General features: G+C 40.2%; 1 protein-coding gene across 1 annotated transcript in view; it reads right to left on the bottom strand.

Moving 5' to 3' along the window:
- Positions 1–25,429, bottom strand: part of LOC137426529 (MAM domain-containing glycosylphosphatidylinositol anchor protein 2-like) — a 491,190-nt gene that overhangs the window by 291,229 nt on the left and 174,532 nt on the right. Inside the window, exon 8 of the mRNA XM_068115127.2 lies at positions 745–1,107. Within this exon, the coding sequence (XP_067971228.2) occupies positions 745–1,107 (363 nt within the window). The remainder of the gene's footprint in view (positions 1–744; positions 1,108–25,429) is intronic.

Below are 25,429 nucleotides of genomic sequence, written 5' to 3'. Positions count from 1 at the left end.
TTTTCCACCAAGGGATGAGGGCAATAGATTAGTTCAACTAAGAATCAACTGACAAGAGTATGAAGCAACATATCAGCTTCCCCATCAATGATATAATGCATTGTGTACGACTTGCTTACCCCAGGGTGAAGAGCTATTAGCTTTGCCAAAGATTAATTTGATGCATCTAGTTAATTAAGTTCGGGTTCAAAAGCATGGCATGTCCTTTCCCTTAATATTCAAGCATTGTATTCGGTGTGCCTGCAAACGACGAGGATGGCAGAGCGTTCTTCGTGTCTGGCAAGTGCATCCCAATTAGCCGCTTATTCCTCAAACTCGCCAATTACAGTTGAGGCTGCAAGAGAAAACCATAACGTAAAGCATCGTAGACAAGAAGCCGTCATGCAAAATGTTGTATAAATACCTCGAAAATACCCGTCTCACAAAACAATTGGCATTGTGATGGCTTGGGTAGAGATAGCACTTGATCTCGATTTAACGCCCTCGTTTGGTGCTGTATGCTTGCATCCGCACTCTCTGAGTAATGAGTGCTCTCACAACATGATCATCCATACAATCCATTATCGTTTGGATTATTAGCTTTTTTCTGTTACTCTAGCTCAACATTTCATCCGTCGTATGTATCCACCACCGCCACACATCGCTACCTGTTTACAAAGCATGCCGTTCAATTAAACCCTTCCGGTAGTTCCACTGGGCATATCATGGCGCATACGGCTGGCCTGGAGCCTGGTGATTACTCACACAGCACAATGAGGTGGGTCTGGGCTTGGCGAGGTCGTACATTGAAACCGTTGTAGTGACTCGTTCTGCAAGTGTAGACTCCGGCATCTTTGTGGCTCACATTTGGAAAACGCAAGACCCCGTTCTCACCCTCTCCTGGCCATGGTCCCATAGGTCCCGCTACAGGTTCTACGACGTCAGCATTCAGGGATGTTCCACTTGGTCCAGCATCCTCCAGCCACCTATCGGCACCACTTTGACTACTGCGTGACCAAAGTACCAGAGGCTTCGGCTTCCCGTACACAAGGCACTGTAGCTCAGCCTCTGAACCCTCTTGAACAACTACAGGGCTGTCGTCTGATGGTTCGATGATGCTGGGAGGCACTGTGAGCAAAAGAAAAGGAATGAATAGTGAGATCCATCAATGAGAGAGGCGAATAATAAGAAAAATAGTTTGCAATTTAATGTACCCATCTGATCACTTAGCTCATGATGATGTGTCCCCAGGTTCAATTTGGATAGACCAATGTCAATTTGTCCACTGTCTCCTACTGTCCTTGCAATGAATGTGATAGGTGTAGAGGTTGCTCGATGAACCCTTCAGTCACCAAGTAATAGCCAACACCTTAGAGCATATTGTGTACATTATTTATTGTAGACATGACACCCGACATACATTTTGCAGAATTTTCAAACATTAGCTTCTCTGGCCCTGAACTCTCTTATGCAGCTGAGAGTTTCACCTTACCCAATGTCAGATGTTCCAAAACACATACAATATAGAAGTTGCCACTTTATTGGATTGTGTAAACCGCTTAATGATATCTTACATGATGCAAAAACACACATTGTCCATAACAAATGGGTAAAAGTCAGACAGTGTATGTCCACCTTTAGACATGGAGAAAAAAGAATAAACAATCAAAGAAAAAAAACAGAAAACAAGAAGAAAAAGACATAAAATGGCATAGCCCCAGCCGTGGTTTTAGTAATTTTGCTATACGGAGTTAAAGGCTGTCAGTCGGCCATCTTGGGTCGGATGACAAAACAAAATCTTCTGCCTATGTATATTGTCATGTATTGTCATTGTGCCAAGTATGAAGAAAATCGGGCCATGCATGTCTGAGAAATTGTGGGAGACACGTTTAAGTAACAAAATGGCCGCGAGTCGGCCATCTTGGATCTGATCGCGGAAAAAATGAAGTGCATATGTAAGCCATATTTCTTTATCTGTGTGCCAAGTTTGAACAACATCGGCGAATGCATGTCCAAGAAAAGGTTGAGGACGTGTCCAACATCAGGTTTTTTTTACAACTAGAGCGGCCGCCAGCCGGCCATCTTTGATCGCATCGCGGAACAAAATGATGTGCAGATGTAGGCCTACACCATCATGTATTGTCTTTGTGCTAAGTATGAACAAAATCGGTCCATACAACTCCGAGATATGGTTGCAGACGCATGTACGGACGAGGCCAAATCCATAAGCCCCCATTTTAAGTCTCCACAAGTATTTTAAGTCATATCCCGTAAGTCCCCATAAGTAAGCCTAAGTCCAAAGGGGGCTAATGAAGGTTTTGGAATTTCCTTACAAAACTGATATATACAATCATGCCCTACGGCAGCTTGTCTGAGACTGGGACTCCAGGTACCGGTACATATTTCATATACCGTACTGCACTAACATGGCCGTTGTCTGCTTATGTTCTTGTCATTAACTGGTTAAAACACAAGTGACGTCACATCTAACAGCCAATTACGAAATCAATTCACAGACAGGACATGGCCTTCTCAAAGTGCAAGCCAAGATCAGAATTGGACCGACAACCTATCAGATTCAGAGCAGATGCGTTACCCACAATTCCACTGAATCACCGTCACCACTGCCAATATCTACAAGGAGTATCTAACCGAGGTCCCACTGCCCCACTGTCAGGAAGTTGTCTTTTTATCCCCACGCTCTGTTATCTTTGCATTCCATGAGCCTCCATCTTGAATCAAAAACACGAGAGCGCACACTAGTTTATGTTTTGTATCCCACCGAGAGGCCTGATCTGCATCTGGACCTGCATCTGTGTCCTTGTCACACACCCAAGCTGTCAAGCCGGGTGTTGGCTGAATGGTTAAAATGGCTGCCTTGATATCTCAGGGTCCTGAGTTTGAGACCCCGTCAACCCAATGAATTAACACTATAGGCAGGGTTGACTCAACCTGTCATCCTGCTGAGGTTGGTGGAGGTTGGTGAAATGAGTACCAGCTTACTGGTAATGGGGGGCACTGCATCAGCGGCGCAGTTATGCCTCCCAGAAAATGATGCAGCCAACCTGTCCATCAAATTTGGTCCAAATCCGTCCACAACCTTTTGAGATATCCTGCTCACAGACAAACAAACATATAGACGGGGGAAAAAAAAGAACCACCTTCTTCACCTTCAGTGAAGTAGGTAATTACAGTGAGGTGAGACAGTAAACATCTTCTTCTTCTTTAACAGACCAATAAATAATCTTCTTCTTCTATAATGGCCACAATTATTCACATGATTTTGTGGGGTTGGCTTGGGGGAGCTTTTAGCACAAGTCGTTCACGAACCGGCTAGCCAGGTCTGACGCTTGACCAAGCAGTTTGAGCAGGAATTTGTAATTTGTTCAGGGTGCCGGTGATAGCTCGCCTACTCTTCGCGAAGGACACCGTAGGATCTAACATCCACAAACGAACATCCGGCGGACGGGGCGTCGAGTTGAACGTCCATCCCAGGGGACGGCACACACATTGATGACTCATCCTCTCTGAGAAACACCGGGATGACAGTTAATATAGCTGGGTCGGGATTCGAACCCAGGCTCGACAGTTTAGAGGCCATCTTGCCAGCCCTAAAGTAAAGAAAGAATAACAATGGATTTCCCAAACAAGGGTTGAGAAGGCGCAAGATTATTGCAGCGAGAAACAAGGTGAGGCTCAAGTTTTAGGTGTTCACCTTCATCTGAGCGAATAGGATGCAGTCCATCACTATATTCTATATCAAGACTAGTTTTTGTTTTTAATGAAAGAAGAAACTACTGTATTTATCTCACTAGTACACCCGCAAACTCCGGGAGGGGCAGGAAGGGTCATTCCTCTTTGGGGTATATAGATTGCAGTCGATAGCTATATGGTCGGATCTTAAGAACATTGGGTGTGTGTTCATTTACCAAGTTTCTTGTGGAGAGATCGCCAAGTGGTTTAAGCATTTGATCAAGCACTCCATTCAAAACAGTTGAGGAACGGCTGGCTTGGCAAGCGTTAGCTAGCTGCTTGGTAAATGAGCACAACCCGAGCTTGTCCCTTTCAGTTTTGTATCAAACAGCAGGAGCGAGTTTCAAAAGTTCGCTACGAAAAATGCCACGGTAGCGGCAGAAAGGGCCATGTTATTAACCCAACATTTGTGGGTTATATAGAGAACAGTAGATCTTCACTCAGTTCTGTAAGTAAACGTTACTTCATGGATGTCGGGATTCCTCCAAATTTCTTAATTTAGTGTTATAAAGAGCATTAGCGACTGTTTAAAAAGCTAAGCATACGTGTTTGTGGTGTGTAATATTTTTACTTCCTGTAGAAGCCATTGCTCCCACACAAACGCCATTATAACTACTGGTGAGGTACCCGTGCTACGCACGGGTGGGAGGCCATAAGAAAACAGACAATGCAGAAAGGGCGAATGCTAAAGCATGAAACCAATAAATTCCACATTCCTGTAGCACCTTCAGTCGCACGTCAGACATGGACAGCAAGTTCGTGAAGGACTTCCATGAAAAACGTACCCGTTTGCAAACAAACAGGTCCGTGTGTTCCATTCCCAGTCAATGGCGAATCTGCATATGGCGATCCGTGAATTTCACGTTTAGAACGTAAAACCATCACTGCAATTCGTGATTCACTTGAACTCGATATTTCTTTTTTCATTCCAAACAGCATAACTCCAATCACAAATACACATTAATATAATAAACTTTTAACAACATTCATGACCTAAACGAATATTTAAATCCTGATGTGAAGTTCCGTACGGGTGGTTGAACACAATTACGAATTCAAAATCGTACTTGTATTCACTAAATTCCAATCATCAATTGATAATTTAACAAAACGATTAACACGATTAACGTTTAACGATTTAACATTACGATTGAATGACGGTTGTATTGGGATATTATCAAACCCGCGCATTGCCGTAATCTGTCCACTTCTGCATTCGCGGAAGGTTGGTAATTCTCATCAAAATCTAAACAGTATTTGTAGACTTTCAATAAAAGCCACATCACTGTTCATATCGGTAAATATTATTCCATCGTGTTTGGAAAAACTGGAAAACTGGGAAATTGGAAAAAAAATTGGAAAAACAATATAGCCTATTTTACTCCAAGGGGTCCCAGGAATACCCACCCAAAATATCGTTGTGATCGGTTCAGCCGTTTTTGCAGCACCTTCAAATGGACAGACGGACATTTGGTGAATTATAGTAAGATAAGCTATTTATACACGTTATCACTGCAAGAAAAACGCCTTGGGGAAGTGGGGGCATTATTAGTATTAATATTGTTTTGTAATAACATTAGCAATATGCGATTATCATTAATTTTATTAAAAGTATCTTTGGAAAAAAGCCACGATAAAACTAATTTAACATTGATATACACCTCAACACGCAACACCATTGACGGCAATGGCGGGGAAACCCCGCTCGGGGGAGAAAACCCCCTTGGGGGAGGGGGGCAAATGAATGCGCTACAACCTTCATTATGTAACCCTTCGTGATCCTGTCAAGTTTGTTTGAGATTGGATAAGTAACGACAGAATGTATTGGCGTCAAAAATTCATCAGACAGACAGACACGAAATGGCGTATTTTAGTATGATTTGCACACAATACAACATCTTTTTAAAAATTCCTGCCAACTACACAAGAAGCTTTGAATCAATTTGAATCAACGATTGCATGAATTACCAAGTCCCAATGGACAAATCTCTCCGAGAGCATCACGGGAGGGCGGACAAAAAGACCCCCTGATCAAATTGAGCTGCTATAGCTATTGGTCACGCGAAACTGCAGCACTGTCTGCCTGAAATGCATCAATCAATGCAAGTAACATGTGCCTTCTGTTCCTCCTGGCACGGACCAAAATATTCTCCAGCACATATACTGCAAGGATAAAGGGATTCTGCAGAGTGACAACTTCTGACAAGTCAAAAGTTGTTTGGTTATTTATTTTCCTTCACTGCCTCATGGTTTTTTTTTTTTTTTTTACAACAGTCATCAGGGAATCCAGAATCTCCATACCACGAGCATCAATTTGTTACCTTTGCTGCAATTACAATCAACGAGGGAATTGAGCTGCATAAGAATTTCCTCTACCTTTCCAAGCACCGACAACGCTGTGTATACAAATCACTCCGATCCTGAACTGGCAGGGCACAAATGACATGGCTCTTGAGATTCCCTGTTTTTGTTGTATTAGCATATCCAATAAAAAATATTATTGCCAGGTTTTGTGCAGCGTCGAGATTACCTTTTCAGCAATGCTGGCACACCATCCATTTTTGGTGATGGTCCCTCATCCGACTTATTGGTCATTATAATGCAAAGTGGTCATCATATTCTGTCATTACCTCCGCCACCAGAGGTGAATGGACGTGATGTTTTCACCCCTGTTTGTTACTTGCAAAATCGAAGATTTTTCAAGTATATTGGTCGGTTGCGTTTGTGGTTCTGTCTGTCTGTTTGTGTGTTTGTTTGTCACCGGCCTACAGGTCACAATTCTAAACCGATTGTCACGAAACTTCACCAAGTTGTAGAGGTCGTCCCAATTGAGATGCCGATTAATTTTAAGGTCAAAGGTAAAAGGTCATCTGGATCGCCATTTTTAATCAGATTGATTTGAAAATTGAACAGCATTTGCACATTGAGTCACTAAATTGGAAAACCAACTATTTTTTTTTTTAGATCAAAAGGGTCAAAGGTCAACTCAAGGTCAATCTTCCAAAATCATCAATTTTTATCTGAAAAAAAAACCCATCAATTTTCATCCGATTGACTTGAAAATTGAACAGCATTTGCACATCGAGTCACTAAATTGGAAAACCAACTATTTTTTTTTTTAAGATCAAAAGGGTCAAAGGTCAACTCAAGGTCAATCTTCCAAAATCATCAATTTTTGTCAAAAACCCATCAATTTTCATCCAATTTACTTGAGAATTGAACAGCATTTGTATATTGCCCCACTGAATTGGGGATCCAACTATTTTAAGGTCAAAAGGTCAAAGGTTAACTCAAGGTCAAACTTCTAAAATCATCATTTTTCATGTGGAAAATCGTCACTTTTCATCCTATTGACCCGAGCATTAATGAAGATCATCAATTTTAATCTTGATGAAATTGACAATTTGCTGCATTAATGGAAATCTTTGGGGGGAAGGGCGGATTTTGCAAGTATCGTGCTCTGCATGACGTCTTCTTGTTTGTTACTTGCCGGAATAGATTCCGGCAAGTATGTTGGTTGGTTGGTTACTTGCCGGAATAGATTACGGCAAATATGTTGGTCGGTTGGTTTGTTATTCCGGCAAGTATACACAAAGAATTAAGTTAAGCACCCCCCCCCCCCCCCCGTTTTTTTACAACCTCGCACATTACAAGTTTGTTGTCGTCAAAACAGTGTAATATACCCATGATATTGCTATATTTTCTGGAGAAGTGATATTATGGTCACATAAAAACATAACAATCATGCCGTTTTCAATATTTTATTCTGAATAATTTAAGGTGAAAATTTTTGGGAATTTTAAGCATATTTTCACCTCAATTTAAGTATGGAGCTATAGGTCCATCACGGACAGTGTGGATGACGTTTATGTTTTCTAACGTACAGTCATTGTTCTGAGAAGACCTCGAGCGATCTTTGCGTCAATAACGTGTGTAGGACCCACGTGATCGGATCACTGACTCAACCCTACGTCTCATAGACCCTGTAAGCCGTCGTATGCGTTGCTGTGGCAGGTTGAACCCCCTCGAGCACGTTTGGGACATGTTGGGACGACAAATTGCGAAGATGGTCCCTCCAATAGCCAATCTGGATGAATTGGAACGTGCATTACATCGGGAATGGAACAACCTGCCACAGCAACGCATACGACGGCTTACAGGGTCTATGAGACGTAGGGTTGAGTCAGTGATCCGATCACGTGGGTCCTACACACGTTATTGACGCAAAGATCGCTAGAGGTCTTCTCAGAACAATGACTGTACGTTAGAAAACATAAACGTCATCCACACTGTCCGTGATGGACCTATAGCTCCATACTTAAATTGAGGTGAAAATATGCCTAAAATTCCCAAAAAATTTCACCTTAAATTATTCAGAATAAAATATTGAAAACGGCATGATTGTTATGTTTTTATGTGACCATAATATCACTTCTCCAGAAAATATAGCAATAACATGGGTATATTACACTGTTTTGACGACAACAAACTTGTAATGTGCGAGGTTGTAAAAAAACGGGGGGGGGGGGTACTTAACTTAATTCTTTGTGTATATGTTGGTTGGTTGGTTTGTCTGTCTGTCTGTCTGTTTGTGCGCAGTACTACGTCTACATCGTTGCACATAGAATCGCCATACTTTACACACAAATATGTCTTGCCCTGGAATAGACTGTGCCCAATTTTTAACTCCCTCGGCCCAAGGCCTCCATTATGACGTCATAATTTGATAGTTCGACATGTACAAAACTTCATCCAATCAAGATGCAATTTCTTGAGCACCATGTCAGCATAAACTGGTGGAGAAAAAAAAAAAATGATGACGTCATCGTTCACGTGGTTCGGCCGCCATCTTGGAAAAACCGAAAAAATTTGCACCTCTATATCTCCGAAAGTGCTGAATAGAAAAAATTGAGACATGGCTCATTGTAAAGAACTCTCCATGGGGAATAAAAGATGTTAATGATGATGCCATAGGTGCCTCCATTATGACGTCATAATTCGACAAGTACAAAACTTCATCCGATCAAGATGAAATTTCTTGAGCATAATCTAGGAATAAATTAGTTTAGAAAACAAATAACAATGACGTCATCGGTCATGTGTTTCGGCCGCCATCTTGGAAAAACCGAAAAACTTTGCACCTCTTTATCTCCGAAAGTGCTGAATAGAAACAATTGAGACATGGCTCATTGTAAAGAACTCTCCATGGGGAATAAAATATGTAAATGATGATGTCATAGGTGCCTCCATTATGACGTCATAATTCGACAAGTATAAAACTTCATCTGTCTGTCTGTCTGTGTGCAGTAATACGTCTACATCGTTGCACATAGCATCGCCATACTTTACACCCATATTTGCCTTGCCGTGGAATAGACTGTGCCAAATTTTAACTCTCTAGGCTCAACGTCAAGCTCAAGGTCACCCAAAACAAAAAAGTACGTTCCGGCAAGTCCTCGGTCTCTGACCAATTTTTCATTTGTTTGTCTGTCTGTTTGTTTGTTTGTTTGTGAACGTGATAACCTGTGAATGATTTCAGCTATCTACGTCAAACTTTACCAGAAGATTCAAAAGGACAAAAGTGAGGCTGTCAAAGTTTTTGGACTGTAGGGGTTTAAAGGTCAAGGTCAAAGGTCAAGGATTTTTACATTTGTTTGGGTGATATCTCAGCCATCCTTTGAGCTAGGAAGCTGAAATTTGGGCACAATAGTGAGCATGTGCTTTGGCAAAAACTATATTTATTTTTTGATTGATCATTTAATTGATTAATTGTTTTATTATTATCAATTTATTATGTATTTGTTTATTTCATTTCTCATTTGGCAATATCTGAGGCACCTTTTGAGCTAGAAAGCTGATATTTGGACATGACAATGACCAAGTGATTTGGCTGTAAAGGCTATTTTTGCTTTATTGATCAATCAATTAATAGATTAATTATTTAATTATTCGATTAATTCCTTCTTAATTTTCAAAAAGTTACAGATTTGGATAAAACGGTGGTGGTTTAGCTATGCTATTAGCCAATTGATTAAGAAATTAATTATTTTATGATTATCACTTATTTATTTTAATTACACAATTAGTCAATCAATTTATTTATTTTCTTTCTCGTCTGGGCAATATTTCAGGCACCCTTTGAGCTTGGAAGCAGATATTTGGACATGACAGTGATCATGCGATTTGGCTGTAAATGGTATTTTAAATTTATTGATTAATCAATTAATCGATTAGTTATTAATTTTTTTGATTAATCACTGCATTAATTAATTTTTTTAAAGTTACAAGTTTGGGTGAAACAGTGGTAGTTTAGGTATGCTATTAGCCAATTGATTAAGAAATTTATTATTGCATGATTTTTATTTATTCATTTTAATTATGCAATTAATCGATTAATCAATCAATTATTGTACACCGCTCCCTCCCAATTCCATCTCCAAGTGCTGCACGGCGGCATTGCCAGGTGCTGGAAGATATGTTATTAATTTATTTGGCATGGCGCACATGGGGCACATGGTGTACTTTGAATGTATCTGTACTTGGTTAGTTATTGGTTTAGGATGCTGGAGATAACTCGTCTACCTTTCATGAAAGACACCATTGAATATTTAATGTCCAGCAGTTGATGTTAGCAGTGTGTACCCCGGTTTAGAATAGCTACACCGTTTCCCTGCGCACCGTAAGAGGCGACTAAGGTTTGGCGTCAGGAAGGGCATCCGGCCATAAAAACATTGCCTCAAAAAGGGAACCATGATTGTCATGGGGCCCGCAAGGTTAACCCCCACTCTAGTGGGGAAAATGGCCTTAAAACGATCATTCATTCATTCATTCATTCATTTTCAGTTGATGTTAGCGGTGGGACACCCAGCTTAACGTACATCCGAAGGACAGTGCACTACACGAGGCAACGTGACCTACGAAGCACGGTTTATATAGTCAGGGCAGGATTCAAACCCAGGATAGACAACTCAAAGTATAAAGAGTGCTGCTTCTGCACCATTGTGACATACATCTAATTGAATATCCGTGGTTATAAAAAATGTAAATGGAGAAACCTGCTTCCGAACAAAAACAGTAAAGATTTTTGGACTTTTCCCCTCGTGGACAGTTACCTTAGCTTAGAGACTTGGATTGTTTTTATTCAAAAATGAAAATTTCTGCATTCACTCACCATAAAACAATATTCATCAATGAATAGGAGCTGCTCTTCATGACAAAGGGTCACAAAGATGCTTCTCTGAGGTTGTAGGATTTTGGACATTGGAGTAATAGGCAACCTGTAGCACATCCACCTGCTGGTTGGCAATGCATGTACCTGTGCCCCCCTCGACCTCTTAACACTGTGTAAGGTTACTTTAAGTGCTTTGCACAAAATATTATCACCGGGAATTCACATTAAGAATGTCGACAATGCCAATATAATAAAATATACAGTTACGTGAAAAAGTAAGTACTCCTCATGTAAAGTTTTGACTTTTTCAACATATTTCAACACACAGCTATTTGATCTTCATTTCAACAATATTGTTAGATAAAGGTGATATAATATAACAAATATCACGAAACATTTACATTTTGTAGTCTATTGTATAATTTAAATAAACATAAATGCAAATTTCGCATGTGGAAAAAGTAAGTACACCCCTCCATTTATCACTACTTCAAATACCTAAAATTAGAATCAGGTGCACCAGCTCAGGTGCAAATGATTAGAACGTCGTTAGAGAGGACCTTGGAGAAACCTGTCTTATTTAAACCTCAGACATTTAGTTTGGTTTGCTCTTTATTGTTGAAGTGTGCGGTGTCACCATGCCAAGATCAAAAGAGCTCTCTGAGGCCTTCAGAAAGAAGGTTATAGATGCCTACGAGTCTGGGAAGGGATTTGAAGAGATCTCCAAACAATTTGAAATCAATCATTCGACTGTCCGGAAGATCATCTACAAGTGGAGAAGATTCCAAACAACTGCCAACTTGTTCAGGCCAGGCCGCCCCAGCAAGTTCAGCCCGAGAGCAGACTGCAAGATGCTGAAAGAAGTCTCTAAGAACCCCAGAATGTCATCACGGGACCTACAGGTAGCTCTTGCCACTGTTGATGTCAAAGTGCATGAGTCTACCATTAGAAAGAGGCTGCACAAATTTGATCTACATGGGAGGTGTGCCAGGAGGAAACCTTTGCTGTCCAGAAAGAACATCAGGGCAAGACTAAAGTTTGCGAATGAACACCTAGGCAAAGACCAGCGCTTCTGGAACAATGTGCTCTGGACAGATGAGTCAAAGGTAGAGCTATTTGGCCACAGTACCAGAAGACATGTTTGGCGAAAACCAAAGACAGCATTTGACCACAAGAACTTGATACCAACTGTAAAGTATGGTGGTGGAAATATTATGGTTTGGGGCAGCTTTGCTGCATCAGGGCCTGGGCAGCTCACCATCATATAATCCACTATGAATTCTTCATTGTACCAGAGGGTGCTTGAGGATAATTTGAGGCCATCTGTCGGAAAGTTGAAGCTCAACCGAAGGTGCACCTTGCAACATGACAATGACCCTAAACATACCAGTAAATCCCCCAAAGAATGGCTGAAAAGAAAGAAATGGAGGGTTCTGGAATGGCCAAGTCAAAGCCTGGATCTAAATCCCATCGAGATGTTGTGGGGGGATTTGAAAGGAGCTGTGCATGCAAGAAACCCCTCAAATATCGCACAACTGAAATAATTCTGCATGGAGGAGTGGGCAAAAATTTCTCCCAGTCGATGTCAGAGACTGGTAGATAGTTATAAGAAACGCCTACTTGAGGTTGTTTCTGCCAAAGGGGGCAATACCACCTATTAGAGCAAAGGGTGTACTTACTTTTTCCACATGTGAAATTTGCATTTATGTTTATTTAAATTATACAATGGACTACAAAATGTAAATGTTTCATGATATTTGTTATATTATATCACCTTTATCTATCAATATTGTTGAAATGAAGATCAAATAGCTGTATGTTGAAATATGTTGAAAAAGTTAAAACTTTACATGGGGTGTACTTACTTTTTCACGTGACTGGAAACTTGTTTTCTAAATTAAATTGCATCACGTGGTTTGCTTGTAATTATAGCAATGTGGGTCTTGTGGCCCTGGGAGTTGGTTAAGGGGTGCGCATGTGGCCCTCGGATTAGCTTCCGCTGGTCTTGACAATTACCAATGTTTTGGTGGTGACAGCATCACAGGTGTGTAGTTGAAATAAGAAGCAGGGCTCAGCACCCATTGTTTAAACAACGTGGCCATTGTAATTACTGTCTAGAAACTCCAAAAATGTATAATCTTAAAATCCAACACGAGTGTGAAAAATGCAAAAACTCAACATTGTGAATCGGTAATATCAATTCGTTTTTTAAAAGTATGTAACGCTCTTAGAGGATCTGACACACACCTGCACACACATACATGCACACACACACATGGACACATACATAGGCACATACATACACACACACACACACCAATCTCCAAGGAACAAAATCAAAGCCATAAACCAACTCACAATACCAGTATTCCAGTACAGCTGCAGAATAATAAACTGGCCACAATCAGAAATCAATAAACTGGATATCAAAACAAGGAAACTCCTCACCATCCACAAAATGTTGAACAAAAATCAATGCATCCTGAGAATGTACCTGCCAGGACGAGAAGGAGGTAGCGGCCTGTGGGAGCTCAACCAAGTGCACAGAATGACAACTGTAGGATTGGCCGAATATGCGAAAAGTGTAACAAGACTACTGAATCCAATTTGTAAGCAAGCACGAAGACAACAAACCAGAGAAGGTATCTCTAACCCACTGAGCAAACAATTTCCAAAGACATGTGCAAATGGAATATGTCACACAAGAAACTGAAACAACAATGAGTACAGCCCCAAGAATTGCAAAAAAGAAAGAAAGAAAAATATATAATAAAATATCAACAGATATACACCGACAACTGGGAAAATGATAAAAGAGCAGGAAGGTATGAAAAAGGAGGTGGACAGATTGGGAGTCGACAAAGAAGGCTCTTTGGAATGGCGAAGAAGAGATCATCTCAACTGGGAAGGAGATCGAAACATTATAAATGCCCAACAATACCAAGGACACTACACCAATGGCTTTAAGAAAATGGTGGGACTGCGTCAATTGGACAAGTGTAGGTTCTGTTCTGCAAGGTAGAAGCATAAAGTACGAGTCACCTCCTATCAGGATGTAAAAAAACACTCATGTCAGAGCAGCTGTGTACCCAAAGGCACAACAAGGTATGTGGAGAACACAGCATGAACACAGAAAACAAAGGATTGTGACCGGATATAGTACTAAGATACAAAAAAGAAAAGAAGGCATTGCTAATTGAGGTGTCAGTGTTCAGCGATTTTGGTCTAAATGATGCAGAAATCAAGAAAATGACCAAATCCCAAGACCTCAACAATGAAGGGAAAATATCCTGGAAGCTGAAGAATGCCACAATTGTACCAGTGATTATTGGAGCAATGGGAATGATAAATGGACCCTTCCAAATACCGTAAAACCATCCCTGGGAATATTACGACAAACGTACTGCAGTTGGAAGCTGTCTGAGGCTCGGTGACGATCCTCAGAAGAGCCCTCGGAACAAACTTTGAGAATAATAAAACTTCACAAACTGGTCCATGAATCATGATCCCTTACTGAAATGGAGGTGAATACTTTGATACCTGGGAGGACTCCGTTCCACCTTTTACAACCTGCACATGAAGATAACAACTCACTCACACACACACACACACACACACACACACACACACACACACACACACACACACACACACACACACACACACACACACACACACACACACACACACACACACACAGACTTGCGGCGCACTCTAAGTACCAGAAACATCACAATAATGGCGGGACCTTCCTCAACACACTCAACAGAGCATTTCTTTAAGAGGAATTTCCTCCTCCCCATGGATGCCAACCTTTGAGGATTGTCCATGCTCTATCCTTTTAGATGCTCAACGTCAAGCAAGGAAGTAGCACATACCATTTTAAACGTCTTTGGTAGATTCGGCCGGGGCGTGAAGTGCTGACCTTCCAGACTCAGGGCGGACACTCTAACCATTACACCACCGATGAGTCTGGCATTAATCTTGATTCCCCTTTCAAAACTTTGAAAAATTAATGTCAACATTTCTCCCCTACCCCCTCTTCATTCACCTACCCTCATCTTTATTGTACACTGCTCCTTTCCTATGCCATCTCCAGGCGCTGCATAACGCCATTGCCCGGCACCGAAGGGGGCTCGGCAATGACGCACGCTGAAAGGGAGTACTCAGTTTTCACTCTGGTTGTTGTACACCGCACCTTTCCTATGCCATCTCCAGGCATTGCAAATCGTCATTGCTGGGCACCGAAGGGGGCTTGGCAGTGACGCACGCTGAAAGGGAGTACTCAGTTTTCACTCTGTTTGTTGTACACTGCACCTTTCCGATGCCATCTCCAGGCATTGTAAATCGTCATTGCCGGGCACCGAAGGGGGCTCGGCAGTGACGCACGCTGAAAGAGAGTACTCAGTTTTCACTCTGGTTGTTTGTTTGTTTGTTTTTCTTGTTTTCTTTCTTGTTTGTTTGTTTGTCCGGGCGATATCTCAGCCATCCTTTGAGCTAGGAAGCTGAAATTTCGGCACAATAGTGAGCAAGTCCTTTGTCAAAAACAGTATTTTTTGTTTTTTGAATAATCAATTAATTGTGGAGTTATTTAATTATTAGCGATTCATTAAGTACTTATTTAATTAATCAAATTTCCTTTCTCTTCTGACCATTAACTCAGGCACCTTTTGAGTTAGGAAGCTGATATTTGGACATGAGTGACCAATTGATGTGGCTATCAAGGATATTTTAGATTTATTGATTAATCAATTAATCAATTACTCGATTAATTATTTAATTATTCGATTAATTCCGAAAAAAAAATATTCAGTTACAGATTCTGATGAAATGGTGGTGGTTTTTGTGTTCTGTGACCGAATTGATTAATAATTTAATTTTTTAATGATTATTATTTATTTATTTTCATTATTAATCATTTATTTATTTTCTTTCTCATTTGGCCAATATCTCAGGCACCTTTTGAGCTGGGAAGTTAATATTTGGACATGACAGTGACCAAGTGATGTGGCTATTGAGGATATTTTTGATTTATTGATTAATCATTTAATCGATTAATCGATTAATTATTTATTGATTAATCAATTAATTATTTAATTTTTCATTAATGACTTATTTGATTAAATTTCAAAAAGATACATCTTCGGATGAAGCAGGAGTGGTTTAGTTATGCTATTAGCCAATTGATTAAGAAAATATTTTGTGATAATCTTTTATTGATTTTAATTATACAATTAATCAATCAATTAGTGTACATCTCTCCCTCCCAATGCAGCCTCTATGAGGTGCACTGCGGTATTGCCGGGCGCCTGCCGCGCTGTAGGATATTTAATTATTTGGCATGGGGGCGGTGTACTTTGAATGTATGCGTACTTGTTTGTTTTCTTGTTTGTTTGTCCGGGCGATATCTCAGCAATCCTTTGAGCTAGGAAGCTGAAATTTCGGCACAATAGTGAGCAAGTCCTTTCTCAAAAACTGTATTTTTTGTTTTTTCATTAATCAATTAATTGAGGAGTTATTTAATTATTAGCGATTAATTAAGTACTTATTTAATTAATCTAATTTCCTTTCTCTTCTGACCATCAACTCAGGCACCTTTTGAGTTAGGAAGCTGATATTTGGACATGCCAATGACCAGGTGATTTGGCTGCAAAGGCTATTTATGATTTATTAATTAATCAATTAATCGATTAATTATTTAATTATTCGATTAATGAGTACATTTTTTTTTTTTTAAAGTTACAGATTCTGATGAAACGGTGGTGGTTTACGTGTTCTCTGACCGAATTGATTAATAATTTAATTTTTTTACGATTATTATTCATTTATTTTCATTATTAATCATTTCTTTATTTTCTTTCTCATTTGGCCAATATCTCAGGCACCTTTTGAGCTGGGAAGCTAATATTTGGACATGAGTGACCAAGTGATGTGGCTATCAAGGATATTTTTGATTTATTGATTAATCAATTAATCGATTAATTATTTAATTATTCGATTAATTACTAAAAAAAAACTTTAAAAACCAGTTACAGATTCTGATGAAATGGTGGTGGTTTATGTGTTCTGTGACCGAAATAATTAATAATTTTATTTTTTAATGATTATTATTTATTTCTTTTCATTATTAATCATTTACTTATTTTCTTTCTCATTTGGCCAATATCTCAGGCACCTTTTGAGCTGGGAAGCTAATATTTGGACATGACAGTGACCACGTTTTTAGTTTTCGGATGTGGCTATCAAGGATATTTTTTGATGTATTGATTAATCATTTAATCGATTAATTATTTATTGATTAATCGATTAATTATTTATTGATTAATAAATTAATTATTTAATTTTTTATTAATGACTTATTTAATTGCATTTCTAAAAGATACATCTTCGGATGAAGCATTAGTGGTTTAGTTATGCTATTAGCCAATTGATTAAGAAAATATTTTGTGATAATCTTTTATCACATAAATAAGTCATACAATTAATCAATCAATTAGTGTACACCTCTCCCTCCCAATGCAGCCTCTATGAGCTGCACTGCGGTATTGCCTGCCGCCGGAGGCACCCCGTCAATGCCGCGCTGTAGGATATTTAATTATTTGGCATGGGGGCGGTGTACTTTGAATGTATCTGTACTTGTTTGTTTTTTGATTAATCAATTAATTGATGAGTTATTTAATTATTAGCGATTAATTAAGTACACACATTTCCTTTCTCTTCTGACCATTATCTAAGGCACCTTTTGAGTTAAGAAGCTGATATTTGGACATGCCAATGACCAAGTGATTTGGCTGTAAAATATATTTTTGATTTATTGATTAATCAATGAATTGATTAGTTATTTAATTATTAGCGATTAATTAAGTACTTATATATTTCCTTTCTCTTCTGGCCATTATCTCAGGCACCTTTTGAGTTAGGAAGCTGATATTTGGACATGACAATGACCAAGTGATTTGTCTGTAAAGGGTATTTTTGATCGATTAATTAATTTACTGACTAATAAATTAATTATTAAATTTTTTTTATTAATGACTTCTATAATTTAATTTCTAAAAGTTACATCTTCGGATGAAGCACTAGTGGTTTAGATACGCTATTAGCCAATTGATTAAGAAAATATTTTATGACAATCTTTTATTGATTTCAATTATGCAATTAATCAATCAAATATTGTGCATCTCTCCTTCCAAATACAGTCTATGAGCTGCACGGCGGTATTGCTGGGCACCTGAGGCGCTCCGGCAATGCCGCTCTTGAGGATATTTAATTATTTGGCATGGGGGCGGTTTACTTTGAATCTATCTGTACTTGTCTCCTTTCATTTTTCTCTCCACCCCCTCATCTTCCCCATTACTGTCCACCTCCACAAGCAAGGAGGCAAGAGAGAAACAATTTCCTGATCTGAATATATACTTAAACCATTGTAACTTTGTCTGTTCTCGGGACCATATTATCCACTCTAAATACCAAGTCATCCTCCATTAATTCCACCCCAACATCATCCAGCTCTAATTGTGTCCAAAAGCTCTCCTCATTACCCAGAATAGTAATCCAGCATTTGTGTAATAATTTTCTGTAATGTTTTGAACAGATAACATCCAATCCCTCCCCACCAAAAAAAATTGTGTAAAACGCAGAATTCTCCTTTTAAGACACTTTAGGGATATTTAGCGAGTAAACAGTGAAGGTGAAAACAAACACACAATTACTGTAGTTGTTCAAATTTCCAGAGCTCTTCCCTCTCCACTCGCAAGACCATCTCCTTAACCACCCTTCATCATACCAGAGTGCGATGAGAAAAAGCCCCACAAGACGTTAGCGCGGTTCTGGGTAATGGTGACCCAAAGAATCGATTCAGTTCTTCTAGCTGGAAGTCACATAATGGTGCAAAACCCACCCAGACAAGAAAAGGGGAGGCAGCCACCAGTAGCACTGCACAAGGAGAAAGAGGAACAGGATTTCCAATTTCCATTTTTTAACAACTGAAAAAGGAACCTTTCAAGCCATAAACAAGCACAAGTACAGATCAGCCAAAGGATGTATTTCTACTTGCAACATTGACAAGTCTGCAGTGACATAAGGCATCTCGAGGCACTCCTATGTAGTACGCCTCTTCCTTTCCATAATAATAACATTAAGACATCTATAGTAGATGTGGCAACTGCCAATTGCGTCCATATGGGGATGGTCGTTGTTATCCGCGTAATGAATGCACTGTGATATGAACGCGATGATGTTTTAAATTAGGCCTAATTTGAACACATAACAAACCCCTGGGACCACCTTCGCCATCCGGGCACGATGCCATACTTCTCGCAGCGCGCGTGGTGACCCTCCCTGGCAGGAGATGCTGCATCGCAAAGCACCTGACGACTTGTCCGTTCGACCTAATGCCAAGTGTTTCGTGACGCAGAACCTTCCGCAGGCAACAGACACATCCACTGGAAGTTCAGTTTCGGATTCCCGTTTTGCTGGGGGAATTGAACTAGAGCTGCGAAGCTCAAACGCAAAAGAGTCTCCTGTGCCGCTCTTCATGACCACCAGTAATTCAGTTACAAACTTCTCAAACACACGCACTGGCCAAGATTTCATCATCTGCTCATGAGAAGCCACTAATTTCATTCCACATTCAATTTACTTGTAATTGCCTGAATAAAGATTTGAGAACTGTTTCAATACAGTGACGTCACAGTGATGTAAGGCTCATGGAGGAGCTTGTAGATAAATTGCATGCAGGACACGCATATGAGGAGAAACCACCAGTGGACAATTGAATCGAAAAATAAACAGGGTATATGAGAAATGAAGCTGCTATTCCAGTATCCTGAAGCAAGTGCTCGGATGGGAACAGACATAGGCTAAAAACGTTCCCCAACCAACCACACAATAAAGTGGAAATAATTGGGGGCGTGAATGTGGTAGTAGTCGTAGTAGTCTCGCAATGGTTGTCAACCTATTTGTACGTGTCCGTACGTGTTTGTGATTGTTTGTACGTGTTCTATCACCATGAAATGCTGAGTGTCAAGATCCCACGATGAAGCTGAGTCTATGGACCGATCAATTTCCCATCACAAACAGGTCGGTGGCCTCTCTTTCTTCTTCCGCCTTCTTTCTGATCTTGCGCCCTCTGCTCTTTCCGTGCTTTGTTCCCCCCATGTTTCTGCAGGGCACACACGGTTCACTAATAACGTCTTCCTGGTGAAACACCCAAAATCCAGGATCGGAGACAGAGTTTGTTGTTGTTTCAAGAGAGAGGCCACCGTTTGCAGGATGGTACAACACTCAGACAAACAAGAGGTGCGAGCAGAGGGGAAGTCACAGCCAAAGGTACTCTTGGGGGTTCGGAGGTGGAAGTTCACTACACTGACAGTGAGACAGCCATTCACCACCATCTCAGATCATCACCATCTTCAAGACGGCTGTTCACCACCATTACCGATCATCCCCTATCCAAAATCATGGTCTTTTCTACCCCTGCTACCTGTCCAACTCCTTCAAAATTTCCAGTTTTTCCTTACTAAGAGTATCCTGTATTCGTCCTGTCCACCTCATGTGTTCCCTTCCTCTAACCCTTATTCCTCTCCACAGTCATTATTTTCCAAGTCTCTCTCTGTATTGTCCTTCAACCCTGTTGTTTCCGCACCCCCCTCTTTATACTGTTTCTTTCGTCATGTTGCGTCCTGATCAGTTCAGTGTTCTAGCTCTTCCAGGAGCCTCAACTCTGTATCATACTAAAATACGCCATTGTGTCTGTCTGTCTGATGAATTTTTGATGCCAATACATTCTGTCGTTACTTATCCAATCTCAACCAAACTTGACAGGATGACGAAGGGTTACATAATGAATGTTGTAGCGCATTCATTCCCCCCCTCCCCAAGGGGGTTTTCTCCCCCCCCCCCCCCCCCCCGAGCCAGTTTGCCCGCCATTGCCGTCAACGGGGTTGCGTGTTGAGGTGTATATCCATATTAGGTTAGCTTTGTCGTGGTGTATTTCACAGGAAGATTTATCGTGGCGTTTTTCCAAAGACGCTTTTAATAACAAAATTAATGATAATCGCATATTGTTAATGTTATCACAAAACAATATTAATACTAATAATGTCCCACTTCCCCCAAGGCATTTTTCCTGCAGTGATAACGCATATAAATCGCTTATAGTTATAATGGCGTTTCTGTGGGAGCAACGGCTTCTACAGGAAGTTAAAATATTATACACCACAAACACGTATGCTTAGCTTTTTAAACAGTCGCTACTACTCTTTATAACACTAAATGAAGAAATTTGGAGGAACCCCGAAATCCGTGAAGTAAGGTTTACTTACAGAACTGAGCGAACATCTACTGTACTCTATATAACCCACAAATGTTGGGTTAATAACATGGCCCTTTCTGCCGCTACCATGGCATTTTTCGTAGCGGACTTTTGAAACTCGCTCCTGCTGTTTCATACGAAACTGAAAGGGAGAAGCTCGGGTTGTGCTCCTTTACCATGCAGCAAGATAGCGCTTGCCAAGCCAGCCGTTCCTTAACGGTTTTGAATGGAGTGCTTGCTCGAATGCTTAAACCACTTGGCGATATCTCTACAAGAAACTTGGTAAATGAACACACCTAATGTTCTTGAGACCCGCCCATAGATCGACTGTAATCTATACACCCCAAAGAGGAATGACCCTTCCTGCCCCTCCTGTCTGCGGGTGTACTAGTACAACAAATACAAAAAAACAAGGAAGTAGTAGGGACCATTGTTAAAGTCTTTGGTATGTCTCAGTCAGGGATTCTTAACCTTTTTCTCAACAGGGACTGGCATAGGTCAACAATCAGTGTGCACACAATATTCTTCTTGTCACAGTTGCTCGATACATGCTGCTCCCAAACAAGCCCTTGTCACTTCTGATAGAAAAAGGAAGTACGAAGGCAAATGTACGTCCCCACATCAATTTTCTGATACTGTTGAACTAATCTTCATAAACTTCATAGTTAGTAGGAACGGAAATAGTCTAATTGGAATGCTTGGACTGAATATTTTATAGTGCATTCGTGGTGTAAGGAGAGTGCTTACTATGGAAACTGTGACTGGTTAAAACCTACCTACCCAAATGAGATGAAAAACTTCAGCAAACATCAATCAGACTGAATAATGCTGGAAAGATGGACATTTTCAACAACTATGCACCAATCTCTTTAAAAAAAAAAATGCAAAGCCCGTCCACGTCAGTTTGTATTCAGACGTCTTCTTCTTCTTTTTCCTTGTGCTTAAAATAACGAAACCAGTTTTAAAAATATAACATGAAAATTGATGATTTTATGCAGCCTTAACCTTTCAGCTTTTGATCTAAAAAAAGAATCAACTTCTAGCTTTTGATTGGTGAACCAATTCTGTGACCCAATATGCAAGTTCTTTAAATTTCAGGTCAATCGGGTGAAACTTGGTGATTTTATGCAACCTTGACCTTTGACCTTTTGATCTTAAAAAAACAACAACAACCAATATACTCCTTCCTTTCAATTGGTGAACCGATTCAGTAACCCAATATGCAAATTCTTTAAATTTCAGGTCAATCGGGGGAAACCCGATGATTTTATGCAACCTTCACCTTTGACCTTTTGACTAAATTATTAATTTGCCTTCTCAATATTCTCATAATAAAGCTTCGTTGAAAATTTGATGAGAAAACTCAAATGGTAAATTTAAATTTCAGGTCAATTTGATGAAAAATTATGATTTTAGGTGACGCTGACCTTTAACCTTTTGACCTTTTCACTAAATTATTAATTTGTCTTCTCCATATTATCATAATAAAGCTTTTAATGAAAATTTGATGACAAAACGCAAATGGTAAATTGAAATTTCAGGTTAATTGGATGAAAATTTATGATTTTAGGTGAAGCTGACCTTTAACCTTGTGACCTTTTGACTAAATTATTAATTTGTCTTCTCCATATTATCATAATAAAGCTTTAATGAAAATTTGATGACAAAACTCAAATGGTAAATTGAAATTTCAGGTCAATTGGATGAAAATTTATGATTTTAGGTGACGCTGACCTTTAACCTTTTGACCTTTTCACTAAATTATTAATTTGTCTTCTCCATATTATCTTAATAAAGCTTTAATGAAAATTTGATGACAAAACTCAAATGGTAAATTGAAATTTCAGGTCAATTGGATGAAAATTTATGATTTTAGGTGACGCTGACCTTTAACCTTGTGACCTTTTGACTAAATTATTAATTTGTCTTCTCCATATTATAATAATAAAGCTTTAATGAAAATTTGATGACAAAACTCAAATGGTAAATTGAAATTTCAGGTCAATTGGATGAAAATTTATGATTTGAAACAGGGGGAGACAGGGAGTGGGGGGAAAGTGGGGGGAGACAGGAAGTGGGGGGAAACAGGGAGTGGGATTTTAGGTGAAGCTGACCTTTAACCTTTTGACCTTTTGACTAAATTATTAATTTGTCTTCTACATATTATCATAATAAAGCTTTAATGAAAATTGGATGACAATAGCTCAAATAGTAAAAAAAATTACGGCCCGGACAGACACACACAGACAGACACACAGACAGAAGCGATTGCAAAACCAGCAGGGGACGGGCTAATAATTCATTCAAGAACATATAGGCAAAAGTGAATAGTTATTTTTTTATAGTAAAACAAAGATTCTAAAATCATTCCTTGTAAAATAATGAACAATTACATCAATGAAAAGTGAAGGAAATGCAATGTGAATGTCACTTTGATATTCCACAAATTAAAGTGCTGTAGTCCCTAAAGGAATCTCAGCGAAATCAGTCTCTTTGCACAAAAGTAAAAATGTCAAATGTGTTGAGGAATAACATGAAAGCAAGTTATATTGCCATATGCACCATAGGTTTTGGTTGATTTGGAATTGGTTGATTTGAGCCATGAAAATGATCTTCCCTACCTTCAAAGACAAATTTACAAGCATTTACCGACCGATGCCCCACAAAGGTTACCAAAATGCACATGACCAAAAAAGTGTGGCAGCCTGGCCCAGAGGTAGCGCACTTGCCTGTGAGCTGTCTAGTCTGGATTTGATGCTCAACCTGACTGTAAACTACCATACTGGTGTTTCGCATGCGGGGAGATATATTAAAGTGTGCGCTGTGGCTCGGATGGATGTTGTAGTAGTTGTAGCAGTAAAGGAAATTAAAACCGTTTAAAAAGAATAGGGCACAGACATGTAGAGGGGGAGGGACCGGGATATGAGAGGTGGGAGAGGGCAGTGAGGGAGAGACAGGGAGTGGGGGGAAACAGGGAGTGGGGGGAGACAGGGAGTGGGGGGAGACAGGGAGTGGGGGGAAACAGGGAGTGGGGGGAGACAGGGAGTGGGGGGAGACAGGGAGTGGGGGGAGACAGGGAGTGGTGGACAGCGAAGCGGGGGATGGAGCGGGATGTGAGGGGAGGAAGAGGCAGGGGAGTGGGGGAGGAACAAACAACAACAACAGGCATTTTAAAGGCCACTTTCCCTGCAGGAGCGGCGGTTAGCCTTGCGGTCCCCATGACAATCTTCTCCATTTTGCCCTATTTTCTGCATCTCCCCTTGTTAACCCCCTTGCCCGCATTTCTTCTTCCACCAACTTTAGCCAAGTCTTTCTCGGTCTTCCCCGTCCTCTACTTCCTTCTACATTCATTTCCATCACTCTTCTCAACCAGTCACTTTCATCCTTCCTCAACACATGACCAAACCATCTCAACCTGTTTCTCTTCACAGCATCAATCACAGGCAATTTTCCCATCATCTTTCGCAATTCATCATTTGTCTTCCTCTCTCTCAACGATACTCCACACATCCACCGAACCATTCGCATTTTTTTTTTTTTTTTTTTTTTTTTTTTGTATACAAGATCGAGGCTCGTGAAAGAGCGAAGGCGTGAAAGACATTTCCACCCTTTCCAGCCTTCGTTGCTGCTCTACGTTCATTACCCATGTCTCGCTCCCATAAATCATAACACTTCTCACACATGCACCATACATACACGATTCCCTTCAGCTTCAACGACACACCCCTCCTCGTCAGCACACCACTCAGTTCCCGAAACTTCTTCCATGCACATCTCACTCGAGCAACCGTTGCAGAGTCTGATCCACCTTCCCCATTCAGCATGTCTCCTAGGTAACAAAATGTTTTCACACCTTCCAGCTTCACGCCGTCTCCAAGATACAACTCAACATTTCCTCCATCTGCAGCTCCCTCTGTGCACACCTTACACTTGAATGTAGCTGCCACACTGGCTAATGACCCTCTCAAACCACAACATTTTTGATGAACCCACTCAGCACACATTGTACATTGAAAGTAATTCACTCCGACACCCTTCCTGCACACAGCACATGGCCACTTCACAGTTCTTTCCACCTCACCACATGCTTTACCACTTGCTATCACCTTCGTTTTTTTCCGATATTCACCTTCAGACCTTTTGTCTCCATACATTCCTTCCACTTGTTCATCTTCTCCTTCAGTCCATCCATACTTTCTGCAATCAACACC

This window comes from Myxine glutinosa, chromosome 5 (genome assembly GCF_964187855.1).
Source record: "Myxine glutinosa chromosome 5, kmMyxGlut1.1, whole genome shotgun sequence".
NCBI lineage: Eukaryota > Metazoa > Chordata > Myxini > Myxiniformes > Myxinidae > Myxine > Myxine glutinosa.
This window is presented reverse-complemented; position numbering and strand designations above follow the sequence as displayed.